This window comes from Neoarius graeffei, chromosome 4 (genome assembly GCF_027579695.1).
Source record: "Neoarius graeffei isolate fNeoGra1 chromosome 4, fNeoGra1.pri, whole genome shotgun sequence".
Taxonomy (NCBI): Eukaryota; Metazoa; Chordata; class Actinopteri; order Siluriformes; family Ariidae; genus Neoarius; species Neoarius graeffei.
The window spans coordinates 13037676-13054914 of record NC_083572.1 but is presented as its reverse complement, the minus strand read 5'-3'; the positions used below and the strand labels follow the sequence as shown (position 1 = coordinate 13054914).

At 39.5% G+C, this 17239-nt stretch overlaps 1 protein-coding gene across 4 annotated transcripts in view; it reads right to left on the bottom strand.

Annotated features, from left to right (window-relative positions):
- Positions 1 to 17239, bottom strand: part of LOC132884853 (target of Myb1 membrane trafficking protein-like) — a 43963-nt gene that overhangs the window by 2639 nt on the left and 24085 nt on the right. For 2 of the 4 annotated variants that reach the window (XM_060918856.1, XM_060918858.1), the window contains exons 8-14: positions 15720 to 15853; positions 15299 to 15341; positions 13032 to 13149; positions 12843 to 12921; positions 9364 to 9439; positions 7648 to 7701; positions 6408 to 6467 (exon numbers count right to left, since the gene is read on the bottom strand). In XM_060918856.1, the coding sequence (XP_060774839.1) occupies positions 6408 to 6467; positions 7648 to 7701; positions 9364 to 9439; positions 12843 to 12921; positions 13032 to 13149; positions 15299 to 15341; positions 15720 to 15853 (564 nt within the window). The remainder of the gene's footprint in view (positions 1 to 6407; positions 6468 to 7647; positions 7702 to 9363; positions 9440 to 12842; positions 12922 to 13031; positions 13150 to 15298; positions 15342 to 15719; positions 15854 to 17239) is intronic. The other 2 variants (XM_060918857.1, XM_060918859.1) reach the window with 2 other exon arrangements.

Below are 17239 nucleotides of genomic sequence, written 5' to 3'. Positions count from 1 at the left end.
CCATTGGTTAAAAAAAAAAAAAGTCAGGATCGGTCTAGCATCAAGTACTCTCAACACACTAACATTTGAAAGAACAGAGGAATATCGCTTGATACCAAGATCAAAATCAGGCTTGTAGTACTCGAGTCCAGGACTTGTGCCCTAATTTAAAAGGACTCATGACTTGACCCAGACTTGAGCACTGATGACTCGGACTTGTGCATCGGACTCGTAAATTGGAGACGAGGACTCGGATCTTTTATAACATGCCATAATAATTTGGCATAAGATATTTATATCTACTTTAAATCAAGAAATCTTGTACATGTTTAAACATTAAATTAAATCACAGTTTCTTGTACGTGTACAGTCCATGCTCATGTTTAATCCTTTAAAACTTGTATTTGCACATTTTCAAATTAGGGCTATAGCTGAAAATGAGTGTTATTTGGAATGAACAGGTTGTTTGATGACCGCTAAACAGATTTTATATACAAGAGAACATGTCTGGTTCAGACTAGACTGGGATCCTGGGGACTCAACAAAAGTCACATAAGCGGGATGTTTTACTTTCGTACAGGCGAAAGCAAGCGGTTAGATATAAAGCTCACAGCACAGACAAAGAACACATCCATGGTCCTGTGGGAATGCATTTACAGTACAATTTAATAAATGACGGTTTAAATTATGCTACTAGCTTGATTATATTTTAGAACTACATTTCAATTAACCAACTAAAATATCACAGGAATGTACACGGGATTAAAAAAGTGGTGTGGTGATTGAGTGATGTAGCCGAGGTTGAGGAACTGTCAGAGCCAGAATTCACACGACGAAACTGTCTGCTTTATGCCACGCCCACGTTGGGTTTAAAGGAGACAAGCCATGAAAAACTTTTTTTTTCCTTCCTCGTTTTTGAAATAAGGTGAGTCAACGTGATTGGGGATGTACGGGGCCTTTCAAAGTAGGCGGTTACCATCCCAGAAAGAAAATGGGCGCAGTTACAAAACTGCACACGTCTTGTGTAGAATCTCCTCTCATTTTTAATGGTACCATCCACCATGAACATATGACCTCCCATATGAATCTGAATCAAGAAGATCGAGCCATGTCCCAGTCTGCGAACTGGAAGTAAAACATTCAAAATTTAAAAAAAAAAAAAAGTTCTCTCCTTTTGGACAACCTTCGTTCTCTTGCATGACCAGTCAAAACCCTCGGGTCACATTATCCAGTCAGCTTACGTCAACATTCTTTCCATGATGCAAAATTTAGATAAAAACCATAGTACTGGAGTAATAAGCAGCTCCCTGTTGTGCGATTTTGATAAATTTGTTAGTGATGCACTGAGATGAGCTCTCAGAAGCACTAACGTTACCGAGGGTCCTTTTTCACCACTTCAGGCAGTTAGCTGTTGGTAGCTCAGGTTAGCCTTGCAAGGTACCTTACCCAAAGTTAAGCTGTGTAAATATTATACATGTATGCAATTTTGGGAACATTTGCTTTATACACACACACACACGGATGTCATCATAAGAACAGCAACATGATGATTGGAGCAAAACGATTTTGTGCGTATGGATGACAGGGTTCTCATTTAAAAATGAGAATCAAATCAGATTGACGCTACTTACAGATTTAATATATAAAAAGCACAGCTGCAAAATCAGCCTGTTTTACTCTACAGGGTTTTCATGCTAAAATGGCATAAGAAAAAAAAAGAAAACCAGGGTGTTATTTTTCATAAATAATAATAAACGATAACTCAAATTTTACAAAAGCATCTCAGGGAATAATATAAAATAATTGAAAAGTGTATGGCTTGTCCTTTTCACATACAGAGAGTCACTGTGATACACCCTTATTATAAATGCACTGATCACACTGAAAAGGCATTCTGTATTGTCATTAGTCATATAATACATTTTTTAAAGTTTATTTATGAACATAATGTAGAATATAAAGTTTCGTTTAAAAAAAAAAAAAAAAAACCACAATCCTCCAGCTTGCATTGATTTTTAGGATCTCCAGATGGCGCCAACACACTAATATAGTCTCCTTTCTTTCCCCTACACTCTTCCTGGAAGTTGACAGGTTTACAGGCGTAGTTAAACCGTGAAGAAAATTATATCTACAGTGGAAAGGTTCATGACCAATAGGTACGCTCTAATCTCTGTTAGGGACAGAACCAAGAGCAGTATGTCCTGCTACAGTCCAAACGCTTGAATTTGACTTTTAGAATGAGTAGGTCATGGATTTAGATACATATTCAATATACAAGCATCTCATTATCTCTAGCCGCTTTATCCTGTTCTACAGGGTCGCAGGCAAGCTGGAGCCTATCCCAGCTGACTACGGGCGAAAGGCGGGGTACACCCTGGACAAGTCGCCAGGTCATCACAGGGCTGACACATAGACACAGACAACCATTCACACTCACATTCACACCTACGGTCAATTTAGAGTCACCAGTTAACCTAACCTGCATGTCTTTGGACTGTGGGGGAAACCGGAGCACCCGGAGGAAACCCACGCGGACACGGGGAGAACATGCACACTCCACACAGAAAGGCCCTCGCCGGCCACGAGGCTCGAACCCGGACCTTCTTGCTGTGAGGCGACAGCGCTAACCACTACACCACCGTGCCGCCCCAAATAATATTATAGTTTGTAAATTACCTAAATTAGATGAAACATAAGTCACCTTACTCCGTCGCACAGGAACCGGAATGCTGAGCGCCCACTTACGCATTCATAAAAGCCTATTCACATGGTAACAGCATGATAATCACTTTCACTCTTTCGGTTTTGATTGGTTTCTCTTTTGCAGTGGGAACGCCCACCGTAAACAGGATAAAATCTGTCAGCCATAGTTTAGACTACCTGTTTGGAGGTAAAACTTGTTGCGAGATGTCACGGCGATTTGATGTTCAGGAGGTGCTTCGGATGATTCAGGACAGCGATTCAATTCAATCTTGAGAACTGCGACACTGATTATGAGCGGTGTCATTTTGAACTTCGACCCGATCAACTCGAGTAAGTGTAAATGTTTCTTCTATTTCGGCTGGTGTGTGCGCTGTAGTGCATAATCTTTGCATGATTGAGTAGCTAAATAAAACGCGCACCACCACGTGTTTGCTGTCTTTTCTGGCACTAATGATTTTGGCATGCTGTGATGTTGTTGTCAGTGTCAACAAATCTAAGCAGTATTTTCAGTCATATGACTTTTTTGCATTCAGCACAAGTTCAGCTATAATAATATCTGTGTAGTATGTATATCATGATTTTTTTTTTTTCAAGTACAAAGATAAATTAAAGATGTTGTAAAAAGCAGTTTTGGAATGGGCGAGAAAAAAAAAAAAAAACACACACACACACACACACACACACACACACACACACACACACACACGACCTTACCCACTGTGATAAACCATTTTGATCACTTGACCTGATGAGATTAAGAGTTGGCAGTAGGAAGGGTATTTCACTCTTCTCATTGAATGGAATGTATTTTTTTTTTACTCTTCTAATTGAATATTCCTCCCACTGCCAACCCTTTATCCCAAAACAATAGGACATCATTTTTTTGACGGCCACTTAATTGTCCAAATCAATGGGGCAGATTTAAGTTTTTGTGCTTGATACGTTCCTAAGACTGAACAGAATCACCTCAAGTGATCAAAACGGTTCGTCACAATGGGTACAGTCATGTTTATTCACACATTCCAACACCGTTCTAAAACTGCTTTTTACAACATCTTCATTTATGTTTTTTTTTTAATCATTCATGAAATGCATAGTACATAATTATACAACCCCGATTCTAAGAAAGTTGGGACAAATTGAAAATAAAAACAGAATGCAATGATGTGGAAGTTTCAAAATTCCATATTTTATTCAGAATAGAAAATAGATGACATATCAAATGTTTAAACTGAGAAAATGTATCATTTAAAGAGAAAAATTAGGTGATTTTAAATTTCATGACAACAACACATCTCAAAAAAGTTGGGACAAGGCCATGTTTACCACTGTGAGACATCCCCTTTTCTCTTTACAACAGTCTGTAAACGTCTGGGGACTGAGGAGACAAGTTGCTCAAGTTTAGGGATAGGAATGTTAACCCATTCTTGTCTCATGTAGGATTCTAGTTGCTCAACTGTCTTAGGTCTTTTTTGTCGTATCTTCCGTTTTATGATGCGCCAAATGTTTTCTATGGGTGAAAGATCTGGACTGCAGGCTGGCCAGTTCAGTACCCGGACCCTTCTTCTACGCAGCCATGATGCTGTAATTGATGCAGTATGTGGTTTGGCATTGTCATGTTGGAAAATGCAAGGTCTTCCCTGAAAGAGACGTCATCTGGATGGGAGCATATGTTGCTCTAGAACCTGGATATACCTTTCAGCATTGATGGTGTCTTTCCAGATGTGTAAGCTGCCCACGCCACACGCACTAATGCAACCCCATACCATCAGAGATGCAGGATTCTGAACTGAGCGCTGATAACAACTTGGGTCGTCCTTCTCCTCTTTAGTCCGAATGACACGGCGTCTCTGATTTCCATAAAGAACTTCAAATTTTGATTCGTCTGACCACAGAACAGTTTTCCACTTTGCCACAGTCCATTTTAAATGAGCCTTGGCCCAGAGAAGACGTCTGCACTTCTGGATCATGTTTAGATACGGCTTCTTCTTTGAACTATAGAGTTTTAGCTGGCAACGGCGGATGGCACAGTGAATTGTGTTCACAGATAATGTTCTCTGGAAATATTCCTGAGCCCATTTTGTGATTTCCAATACAGAAGCATGCCTGGATGTGATGCAGTGCCATCTAAGGGCCCGAAGATCACGGGCACCCAGTATGGTTTTCTGGCCTTGACCCTTACGCACAGAGATTCTTCCAGATTCTCTGAATCTTTTGATGATATTATGCACTGTAGATGATGATATGTTCAAACTCTTTGCAATTTTACACTGTCGAACTCCTTTCTGATATTGCTCCACTATTTGTCGGCGCAGAATTAGGGGGATTGGTGATCCTCTTCCCACCTTTACTTCTCAGAGCCACTGCCCAGTCATGTTAATGACCTATTGCCAATTGACTTAATGAGTTGCAATTTGGTCCTCCAGCTGTTCCTTTTTTGTACCTTCAACTTTTTCAGCCTCTTATTGCCCCTGTCCCAACTTTTTTGAGATGTGTTGCTGTCATGAAATTTCAAAATGAGCCAATATTTGGCATGAAATTTCAAAATGTCTCACTTTCAACATTTGATATGTTGTCTATGTTCTATTGTGAATACAATATCAGTTTTTGAGATTTGTAAATGATTGCATTCCATTTTTATTTACAATTTGCACTTTGTCCCAGCATTTTTGGAATCGGGGCTGTATATTATTGTAGCTGAACTTGTGCTGAATACAAAAAAAAAAAGAATTCATATGACTTGGAAAACACTGGTTAGGATTTGTTGAAACTGACAACAACAGAGTAAATCATTAGTGCCATACAAAATACCCTCAGACCTCAGAGGGTTAAATTCGTTCTCTTTAGCAGGAGTTCATTCGATTGCCTGCGAATTTGATAACGGACTGCAGTGTGTATCATCAGAACACAGAGTGGAGAGGAGGAGATGGCAAATAAACAGCACGGTTTAAGGAATTACGTTAAAGTGCCATTCCACCATTGGATGTATTCTTTGGCATAAAATACAATATATTTTATGACAACATGACTAGACAGAGAAATCTTTTAGCTTCAAAATGATATATCAAACATAATTTGACAATGACAAGTATATTAATTTTGCGACCAAAGTCACCTACCCTTTTAATTTCCGCACAGTAGTGAAACGTGATGTCATCGGCAGGGTCCCCTTCTTGTGTATCACGTGTCGGTCTATTTTTAGACCAGGAAACCCCCAAAGTGAGAGAGTCATTTCTCCTCGTATATGGGGGCCAAAAAAATTGCGAAAAATTGAGTTAATCTTTCAGTTAGCTAGATTTATTGGTATTATTTTTATCGTGTTCTATCCGCCATTGCTGATAATATGTGCCACGTCACGTGGTACACAAGAAGGGGAACCTGCCGATGACATCACGCGCGGAAATTAAAAGGATAGGTGACTTTGGTCGCAAAATTAATATACTTGCCGTTGTCAAAAAATTATGTTTGATATATCATTTTGAAGCTAAAAGATTTCTCTATCTAGTGATACCATTTATATATGTTGTCAAAATATATTGTATTTTATGCCAAAGAATATATCCAATGGTGGAATGCCACTTTAAGAGTTAGAATATGCTGGTGCCACGATGGTCAAATTTAGAGAGTTCAGTAGACTGCCAATGATGCCTACTGGTCAAGAAATAAACTGCATGGACTGCTTAGACTAATTTATAGAGAAACAAAACAAAAGGGTACAGAATTACCGTTTCTGAAGATAACCACTTCTCAATATCATCCATAGCAGCGTTATGAGGTGCTGGTGTCTGGGGGAACAAAAACCCAAAGACAATTATAGAAAACATTTTGTTAAGACATGTTACGATATATTACAATAGTGTTCGCATGAAAATCAATTATATCTTGGTAAAATGAAGACCAAGAACTGTGCAAGTGTTGATTTTTGGACAAATAGCAAGACAATCATCTTATTTCAACATCCCACGTGAATCACTACTGACACACTGGTTACTGATTCATCACCACACCACCATGCAAGCAGTGAAACAATCATGTGTCGTTCTATGAAAAAAATCTGTCCGTGAAATCTCTCTCCTTCGTGACACGCCTTTAGCTCTGTAACGCGTCTCAGTTTCAATGAGCTGCCTTCAGCTAAATAATTTACACAAGGTGTATGTGATTTTTCCCTTAAAAAAAAAAAAGTTAACTTATGAGATACAGTTTCAACATATAGGGAGTAAGGTCATTATTTTCAGTGCAACTGTAATTTTTTTAAAAGTGTATGCTAAAATTGTTCAAGTTTGGGAGCCATTATTATTACATAATAAGTGATTCCTTCAATACCTTCATTCTACCCTGATTTTTTTTTTCGCAAGTGCAGGATCAAATCACAGAAGATGGATAGCGACATGTACACATACACACACAAAATAAAACCAAAAGGTATGTGGACACCTGGCCATAGCGCTCATATATGCTTGTTAAATCATCCCATTTCAGATTTAGTGTCCCTTTGCTGCTATAACAACCTCCACTCTTCTGGGAAGGCTTCCCACTAGATTTTGGAGTGTGCTGTGGGGATTTGCCCATTCAGCCCAGCCACAAGAGCATTCGTGAGGTCGGGGGCTTGACGTCAGGTGAGGAGGCCTGGGGCTCAGCTGGCATTCCAGTTTATCCCAAAAGTATTCAGAGAGGTTGAGGTCAGGGCTTTGTGCAGGCCACTTCAGTCCTTCCACACCAACTTTGGCAAACGATGTCTTCATAGAGCTCGTTTCGTGCCTAGTGGCGCAGTCATGCTGGAACGGGTTTCGACTCGACCCCTTAATTAAAGTAAATGGAAACGGTCTTGCTCCAGCATACAGAGGTATCAGATACAGTTGTGCACCTTCAACCACATACAGGTGTGATGGTCAAGCGTCCACATACTTTTGGCTATAGTGTATATAGAGAGCATGCATCCTAAAGCTTATCATCGTTGGAACCCACCAGTTCCTCACTGTATATCCACTGAGACTGACGACTCCAGTCACCTGCCTCATCCTTCACACACAGATGCTGGGTTAGTACATCACTAAAGAACTGTAGGTTGGTCCATAAAGTAAGCATTAGAATAAACATCAATTCATCGATTTTGTAATTCTTAGAATGATCGATTAACTATCGTTTGGATTGAATGTCTCCGTGCACTCCTTTGGCCTCGTTTTCAGGTTACAGCCGTCAGCTTTGTCAGCCTTTTTGACAAACATCTGCATTCAGCAGAACGGATTTCACGCTAGTCTGAGTGTTAAGTGTCTAACAGAGTAGGCATTGAGCACTTATTGCATCATGTATGAAAAGTCTCTTCTGATGAAATTATTACAGGATTGTCAGGGTGGCTCAGCAACATTAGATTTCATCACAGATTTTCTTTTTTTCCCCCCCAATTTTAACAAAACAAGAGTGCTCTGACAGCACAATATCCCCTGCTGGCAATTAGGCCATAACTCTGGTAAAATGCGACTGAATTGAACGAAATTGCAATATATGTGTATTACTGACATATAACAAAGAATCCTGTCAAGTTTCGTGAAATTCCTCCAAAAATTGTGAGAGGAGTTGATTTCGGAAGGTGAGCACCCTTCCCGGGACGGACGGATAGACAGACGGATGGATATCGCCACGACATGATCTCCCTTCGGGCCTTTCGGCCAGAGGGGGATAAAAATTGTGAGGCAAGTTGATTTCAGAAAGCAAGCACACCTTGATGAAATTACCAAAAGTACAAGTTTGTTAATAATCAAGGGCATAACTCTGGTAAAATTTGTCTAAATTAAATGACATTTCAATCTGCGTATAACTGTCATATAACAAAGCGTTTTTTTAAGTTTGGTGAAATTCCTTCACAAATTGTGAGAGGAGTTGATTTCAGAAGAACGCACACCCTCACAAAATTGTCAAAGGTTATTTAAATCAAGGGTCAAAACTCTGGTAAAATTTTCACAAAAGAAATTAAATCGCAATATCTGCATTACCGTCATATAACAAGGCCTTTTGCCAAGCTTCGAGAAATCTGTCCAAAAATTGTAAGAGGAGTTGATTTCAGAAAGCAAGCACACCTTCATGAACTTGTGAAAGTACAAGGTTGTTAATCAAGGGCTGTAACTCTGGTAAAACGCGACCGAATTGAACAAAATGTGTACTACCGACATACAACAAGGCCTTTTACCAGGTTTGGTGAAGGAAAACACTCTCTCATGAAATTGTCAAATTATAGATTTTGTTAATCAAGGGCTGTAACTCTGGTAAAATGTGACCCAATTGAACAAAATTACAACATGCGTATTACCGACATATAACAAAGAATCCTGTCAAGGTTTGTGAAATTCCTCCAATAATTGTAAGGGAGTTGATGATTTCAGAAAGTGAGTTACTATTCCCGGAACGGACAGACGGACATCGCCACGACATAATCCCGCTTCGGGCCTTTCGGCCAGCGGGGGATAAAAATTCCGTGCACTGTAGCTTTAAACGTTCATTTCCACTTCCACTGACAATGTCAAGTTGACCAGAAAAGTCCCAAGTTCCAGTAAGTGAGAAAGTGTTTCAGGAAGTCAGACTAGGAACAGCTAATATGTTTTCACCACGCATTTATAGTGAAGAAAAAGAGGAACATTGTATTATTCGGATCAAGAATTTGTTAAAAATCCAGTTATTTATACTCACCCCTGCTGTGACTTGGAGCCTAGTGTCGAGCGCTCCTGCTAGCCCCTCTACTGCACCAGGGTCCTCGTATCTAACACTACACACATACACACCCACAGACAAGCATATGATAATGCAGGTGCACAAATGCACACAAACACAAATCTTAATATTGTGTGTAGCCGAGCATACAAGCTAAAATTTAATACTTAAAGAACAAAAGCTGATCTTAAAAAAAAAAAAAGTGCCTGTTTCAAAAGCTTTACCATAATTATTCATAAAGCCCAAGAGTGTATTTTATTATACAGTACATAATTATACACAATCCAGAGGAAAAAAAAAAGCCAAAAATGTAAATATCATATTTTGTGCTGCACTAAGTAGGGTTTAATTACATGTGGACCTGTATAACTTCGTATAATATATTCAATTCAATATATATGGGTTTTTCTCAGAAACCGGGTACTGTGGGGGTACCCCAATAATTATACTCTCAGTCAATAATAGAGATGAAAGTGGAGCAAAGGAAAGAAGAAAAAAAAAAAAAAAACCTGAATTTTTGAAAGTCAAACTAAGGTTTTTTTTTTTTTGGGGGGGGGGGGGGGGGGGGGGTCCCCCTGAAAATATTTTAATAACACGCAAAACCCTGCATTCTTGTGCATTTTAGTACTTATTTTCACTAAAACAAGGTATAATTTTTAAGCATTTTTCTTTCATGTACATTAATGATTAACATGTCAAAAATATGAAATTGAATTCCCCTAGTTAATGAGTAATTTTCAGGAGTGCGTTTAGAAAACGCGGTGATTTTCCTGGCTACACAGTTCATTACTTTGAAAAAAATCAGACAGTTGAAGATAAACTCAGCAAAATCCCAAAACAGTGCTGTTAAAAAGTAAAGGCCTGTTAGAGTTTCTAAAGCTTTCAGGTTTCAATGTTGGGGACATTGAGCCTCGTTTATCAATCTCTTAGTAGAGTTGTGCGTTTGCAGAAGCTAAAATGAACTAAACATTTCCAATTCATATTTATGCGAGTTGAAGCCAATTGTTTACATTAGTTCGTATTGTCTGTAAATTTAAACACACCAATTTCTCATGTAAATCGGGGCATAGCTTGGATTTTTCAAGGGGGGGGGGGGGGGGGGGGGTGTCACACACTGACTGGCAGCCTGAGTACATTATGTAACAAAAAATAAATTACCATTTCTAGTTTTAGGTAGCTTAGAAACCGGCTCTTCCATTATTGCTGTTTCTTCCACGTTTTCTTGATGTTGTGTTCTAGAAACGGCACTAAAACTTAGCTTTGAAACCACAAAATGCAACTTTGATGGAAAAAATATATATATAATAAATTGCTGACCTCTCTTCACGTTGAAAGGAGGAAAGTTTTACTTGTTTTGACATGGCGAATTATTAACACGAGGAAATACTTGTAGTTTGCAACTAAAAAGACTGCAGCTACACTGGCAGCTTGAACATGTTTTCTAGTGCGATTGTGTTGCGCTTGCGCAGAATGGTGTCAGTCCTGAGCGCCTTAGCTCGTGCACCTGAAGGCGCGCCTTGGGCGTGCGTGCCTAATGAGCTCCGGCACGCGCGCCGTAAACAAAGAACACCTGTCTTTAATCAATGAACTATGTTTGGGCTATTTAAGGACCGCGCCCATGCAAGGACAATGCGAAGTATTACGCCGTGTCTAGGAACGTGAAAAATCCGAAAAATAACATTTCTCCATTCGGAAAACCGGAGATTTAAGAGTTTTGTCAAGTATCCGGATTTCCGGGTAAATCCGTAAGACTTTTCATCCCTGAAATAAACTATATGGTTTTGAATGGTGATGTTGGTTTTAATTTGAAATAAAATGATTAAAGAAATATAGATAAAACTAAATCTTTGATGTGAATACTCTATTCAGAATTTAGCAAAAATTCTGCAAATTTGTGGAAAAATGGCGGCTTGATCTGGGACATGATAAAATGGTCGACTACATCGCATTCCCTTAAAAAGGTTGTAGTCCACTGAAAAGTCTACAGTTATCACTAATTGTATTTTAAGTTGTAACTTTATACACCTAAGGATTGGTGCGCTCACAGAGTAATCATAACCGTAATAAAACATCATGCAAAATACTTGATCACTGTCGTAACTGTTTTCCGCATACCCAAAACCAATACGATCGTGTGTTTTGATCTAAACTAAAAGGGAAAGCCTCAGGGTCAAGGTCACGACCTCACCAAAAGTACAGTAGGAACTTAATCACTACGCCATATAAAAATTTAGCTATAAATCTGCGATTTTGTTTTTTAAAACAAAAGCTGAAAGTTAGGCATAGAATATGTTTCTTACAGAATAGTAATGGTAGCTGGTCTTGTATGAATTTCTGAGCTATAAAATGAGTTGTGGCCTATTTTTTTACCATAGCGTGTTATGTGTGTGTCCCCTTCCCCGCACATTAACAATTTGCATGTGTAGAATGGAATTTTCCACTCCAACAGTTAGAAGTTGATCGTGCTTCCACTTGCGGTCTTTGTTACGCGGGTGATCTGTTCGGACGTTATCACTGAAAAGGTGAGTTTTGACAGTTTTATTTTGTTTTAGTCTTGCAGTATAAGGCAATAGAATGTTTCTTTTTCATCTTACTTTCAAATTTTGTCATGTTTGCGTATTTCTGGCCAATATTTTGCAACCATGGTCAATTTAAATCGAACTTTTGATAGATTCTACGGCCAGTCATTTTGCCCTGCCCCCGCTCCGTCCGGTGTGGTCGTGATGTCCCGTTGCTCGCGCGCCGCAGCAGAGACCCGCGCAACCTTCAGCCAGTACAGTCACTGTTCTTTTACCAGCGCCGTTTTTCTCATCTTTCCGGTGTGTTCTTGATTTTTCCATTGTGTCCTATTTCGCCATATCAAATACCCAAAATATATCATATTACTCATATTTAAGTGAATAATCAATTCAGTCATCATAATTTGCCATTTTTAATCCAAGCAATCAAAAAGAGGAAATCTATTCAATATTTTCACTCGTCTGTGAAGGAGGGGCTTTAATTCTTCATGATGTAGTTATTTTATATGTAAATCAATTTTACAAAAGCATTTGAATTGTAATCAAAAAAAAACTTTTCACAGTGGAGGCCAGATAAAGCAAAATACCATCTTTATTCTTATTAAACATGACAAAAGAAACATTGAGCGTTAGGTAAATGCAAAAAGTAAAATTAGAGAATTTCTTTTTTGACCATAATGTCCCAAATGAGAGACCAGTTTCTGAGACGGACCCATATAACACTTAACAATGGACACGGTCACAAAGCAGCTTTACAGAAACATATAAAAATAGTATATGCAAGTATACTTGAAACACTACATTTTATTGTTCCATCAACTCTACTATTCATGATTCGACCCACTGTCAAAAGATGCATCTTTATCTCAGCGTGAGGCAACAGAAATTCACTATTAGTCTGGGATTGATGACAGCAGGTAACGGTAGTTGAACGCTTACCTCTTTCTCTGCTCAGCCAGTGAACTTCCTCTCGTCTGAGCAAACATATCAAATTCTTCATCATCAGCAGCTCCTGCAGCTAGGACAGAGACAGAATACTGCATAAGAGAAAATGACAATACTGAAACAAAATTGAAAAGAAAAACAAAAAACAAAACCAAGACAGAATAATATACAGAAATCACAGACCTGCACTCATTACAGGATTAGATGTAGGCTGGGTCACTGGCTGGCTGACTGGTGGAAGTAAGGTCTGATTGGCTGGTGCTGAAACTGGACTAAGGTCTATGAGGTTTCCTGCCACTTGCTTGAATATACAGAGAATCCCAACATCACAGTTAATACTTCGTAAACATACTACATTAATTACTGTAAAAGCCATTAAAGCTAGACCGCCTTTCAGATTTTTCAAGTGTAGGTCATAAAAAGATTTCCCCCCCCCCAACACCTAATTATTTTTGTTTAGTGGACCGAAAGCTACCGAATTCGAATCAGACTTCCACAATTTTATTCTTTTTAAAAATAGAACAATTAATGAATTTAGAGCCACATGGCCCCAAATTCTCCGCTATTTTTTCCTCCTTCACCGTGACCCAATTCAAGATACTAGGTCATGCGTCACATGGTGGGCTTTCCCTGTTCGCACAAGGCATTGTGGGATACAAATTTGGAATAAGAGAGAAAAACAGAAGATGTGAATGAAACGTGAAAGACCGACTACGGTAACGGAAAGCGAGAAGAAAAGACGTTATATTATATATGAAGGAAAGGAAACGCAGGATCAAATTAATAAACAAATATCGGTGGTCAGCGAGCACCTCGGTGTGATCAGCTGTTCGTTTAGCGACAGAATGATGGAACTGTCAGTGCACGCTCAAAGGTAAACCTGTAGATGGCAGTAATGCAACACCGGATGCCAGCTGCTGTAAAACTAAAAAAGAAAAAGGTAAACCTGCGCATGCGCACACTGGACTTCCTCTGTGTGCCTGACTGCACAAAGTGAGCGATTTCATGCACATTATTTGCTCAGGAATCCCCTCAAATTAAATAACTTAGCAGCCACAGAATGGTTTGGGGTTTATTTTTTTTGTTGACATATTAAGATAAGATAGCCTTTAATTATCCCACAAGAGGAAATTAACATTGTTACAGCAGCTATAGAAAGAGAAGGCAGTGAAGGAGTAGTGCAAAAGTATTAAGTATACAAAAAGATAAAAATTAACAAATTTGCATATGACGCGGTACGCGGTGGTCCGGATCACCGTATTTTCCATACAAAACGAGGGCATTAATTAATTATTTTTCCTGGATTGTGGTCCGGTTCACCGTATGCTGTATTATATTACGATATAAATAAAAACTTACCAAAATCATACTGTGTTTGTCATTTAATACGAGTTTTTTTACAAAGTCGTACATCATTTGTTATTTTTTCTCAAACCGGAAGAGAAATGCATGCGTAAAACACACGCGCAATAAAAGATACCAGTTCTAACGCATGTAAAAAAGCGGGAGCTGCCACGAGGGAAGTGAAAAATAATTTTACCAACTTTCATCATTATGTCTCAGGGTGGTTATGAACAGCTTCTAAGGAATAAGAAAAAATGTGCTAGAGACTACAAAGCAACAGAAGAAAGGGCAAAGGAAAGAATTTATTCTAAATTAGGGGAAGTAGTAGCTGAAAATTTAAAATTTATTTGTCTTCTGAACTTGGTGGTCCGGACCACACCTGAAAACGGCGTGGTCCGGACCACCGCGTACCGCGTCATATATACAGTTAACATAAGTGTATTACACAAGTAGATATATTGCACAAGAGCTACTTTATGCCTCGGTCACAACCGGCCGTACGTGCTCCTACGGCCGGTCTACGTGCAAAAAACGCAAGAAACGCACGGAGGGCATGTGTGTGACGTGCTCATTTTCGAGCCGTAGACCGGCCGCAGAGGTCCTTTGTCATGTCAAACAAACTCTACGGGCGCTTACGTTTTTTTCAAGTTGCAAGACAAACTTACGGCCAACGTGCGTCTTTCTCCACGAACGAAAAAAAAAAAAACGCAGCGATTTGGGAAACGCCAAAAATCGCATGGCCAAAAAAAAAAAAAAAAAAAATCGTACGTCCGGTTGTGACCTAGGCTTTAACAGTGTGTAGCTAGCAGTTTGCTGTAAAGTACTGATGCTGATAGTGAACACAGTATGCGTTCAGAGGGGTTTCTATGGATGGAGACGTCATCTGGACAGTATTGTTTTTAATTATTACAGAAATAAACATGCATCACAATGACCAAATTTCAGAGGGAACTAAAATTTCACCAATTTTATGAAATCGAAAGGCCGTCTACTTTTAATGATCAATGTAGCATTTAAGAAATTACAAACAAATAAATTCCTATTTTACTAATCTTTTAATAATGAATGCAGTATTAGAGAATTTGAAAGGTGAACTGTAAATTTACTTGTTCCGTGGGTGTTCTTTGGGCAGTGTTCAGCCTTTCAAACCTTAAAAAAAAAAAAAAAAGAGAGCAGAACTCAAAGCAAGCCTGAATCATTTCACAATGGGCAACTAATTCCAACAGGTACTTCTTGGTGTCACACTTTTCCTGTGGCTGAATCTCAAACCGTCTTCTGTCAAGCATAGAGTGCACTAGAAGGTACTAGGGCATTATTTGAGATTTAGGCTTTGTATAAAAGCGCTGACATCAAGAAACTGGATTGAGGAATGGAAATTAATCAGAAGCCACTTAATGATAAATATGATAGTGATAGCCATAACTCCAAGCAACACAAAGTTCACCTTTTGTTTTATTCAGTACAAGCTCCAAGTGTAGTACTAACGTTCCTGCGTGATTCAGTACAGCATAAACTTGACAGTAGTACCTTTCATAGCGTATGAAAGCATTGTTCAGCTCATCGTTGATCATGAGCAATTCTCCAATCAGCTCTTCCTCAGATACACTGGGGATCAACTCCACTACTCGTGCCTGCATGTTTTTACACACCGAGTACAACTGCTACTCACACACACACACACACACACACACACACACACACACACAAGAGAGAAGAGAGGCAGAAAGCTATAAAAAGGTCCATGTCTGGTATATAACCAAGTTATTTATCATCACAGAGAGAAAAAGAAGAGAATGACTGTAGGGTGATGAGTAAAGGCCAATTTATGCTGACAACCCAGTCCTCGCAGATGGCGTCGCAGACAGTGTCTGCGTAGCCCCCCCCCACCTTCGCAGACGCTCTGTGCGCACCTCCCAAAAATTGTGACCACCGCAGAAGCCTCGCAGACAGCGTCGCAGACAAGAAGGCTCCGATTGGTCCACTCTACATCCGCTGTACACGCACTTCCGCTTCCCTACTTTCCCGGTTTGGTTTGTTTTCACGACCGCCATTTTTAAAAACACGAGCGAAGATGGAGCAGCACGAAGAGCGGTTGATCGAGGAAGTACGTACATCTATACGACTCCAGTTCTAGTCATTATAAGTAACCGGAGGATAAACACTCCACTAACCACACCCACCAACTACTCCTAGCGACTTCATGCCCCCTTGCGTTGTGGCGGTGAATAACATCGCGCACGCCTATTACTCCCCGCTCAACGATAAATTACAACTGTCTGCGAAAGCCTTGTCACAAGAGCATGCAGAGGCCTTAAGGTAGGGGTCAAGGAACGTAAAGGAGAACTGAAGGAAAATTTTATCAAAATTCTATTTCTCATTTTATTAAATATAGGAATGCATTTCTGATCGCTATTTTATCGCTGCTGTAGCAAGTTATGAGTGTTTGAAATACGCCATGTAATACATCAGTCCATATGTCAAAGCAATGGCTGTAAACGAGACTCACTGAGACCTGTGCGAGACATTGGAGTTCGGAAATAAAACGTACAGCGGAAATCAAAGCGACCAACATCTGTCAGCATTGTCAAAAGACGCGCGTGCCCTCTTTCGAATGCTGACGTAATCAAGCCAGAACTTTTGTTTGTTTTGATCGCAATCAGGAAAGTTTGAAAAAAGTAGGCAGTAGTCGTTCATTTAAACTCGTTTTTGTGCAAGATTTCGTTTGGAGAACAGTTTTCAAAATGGCGGCGCTGACACCTGGCTGACGCTTCACGTTTCGAAGTCTCGCACAAGTCTCGTGAAGATCGCGCGGATAAGCGACGCCTGCCGTGGACCAAACGAACTAAATTCAACACGGCTAAAAACCGAACAGGCCGATAAGTATAACATTTAATTGCAATTAGTTGCCAATACGAGTCACGATATAAGGTTAAAACCGAAAACGTAATTGAATAACACGTTAATTAAGAAATAAAGTAAGTTTAAAAATGACTTCAGTTCGCATTCGAATGTGGAACAGGAAGTTCATCTCACCTATCCACTTATGA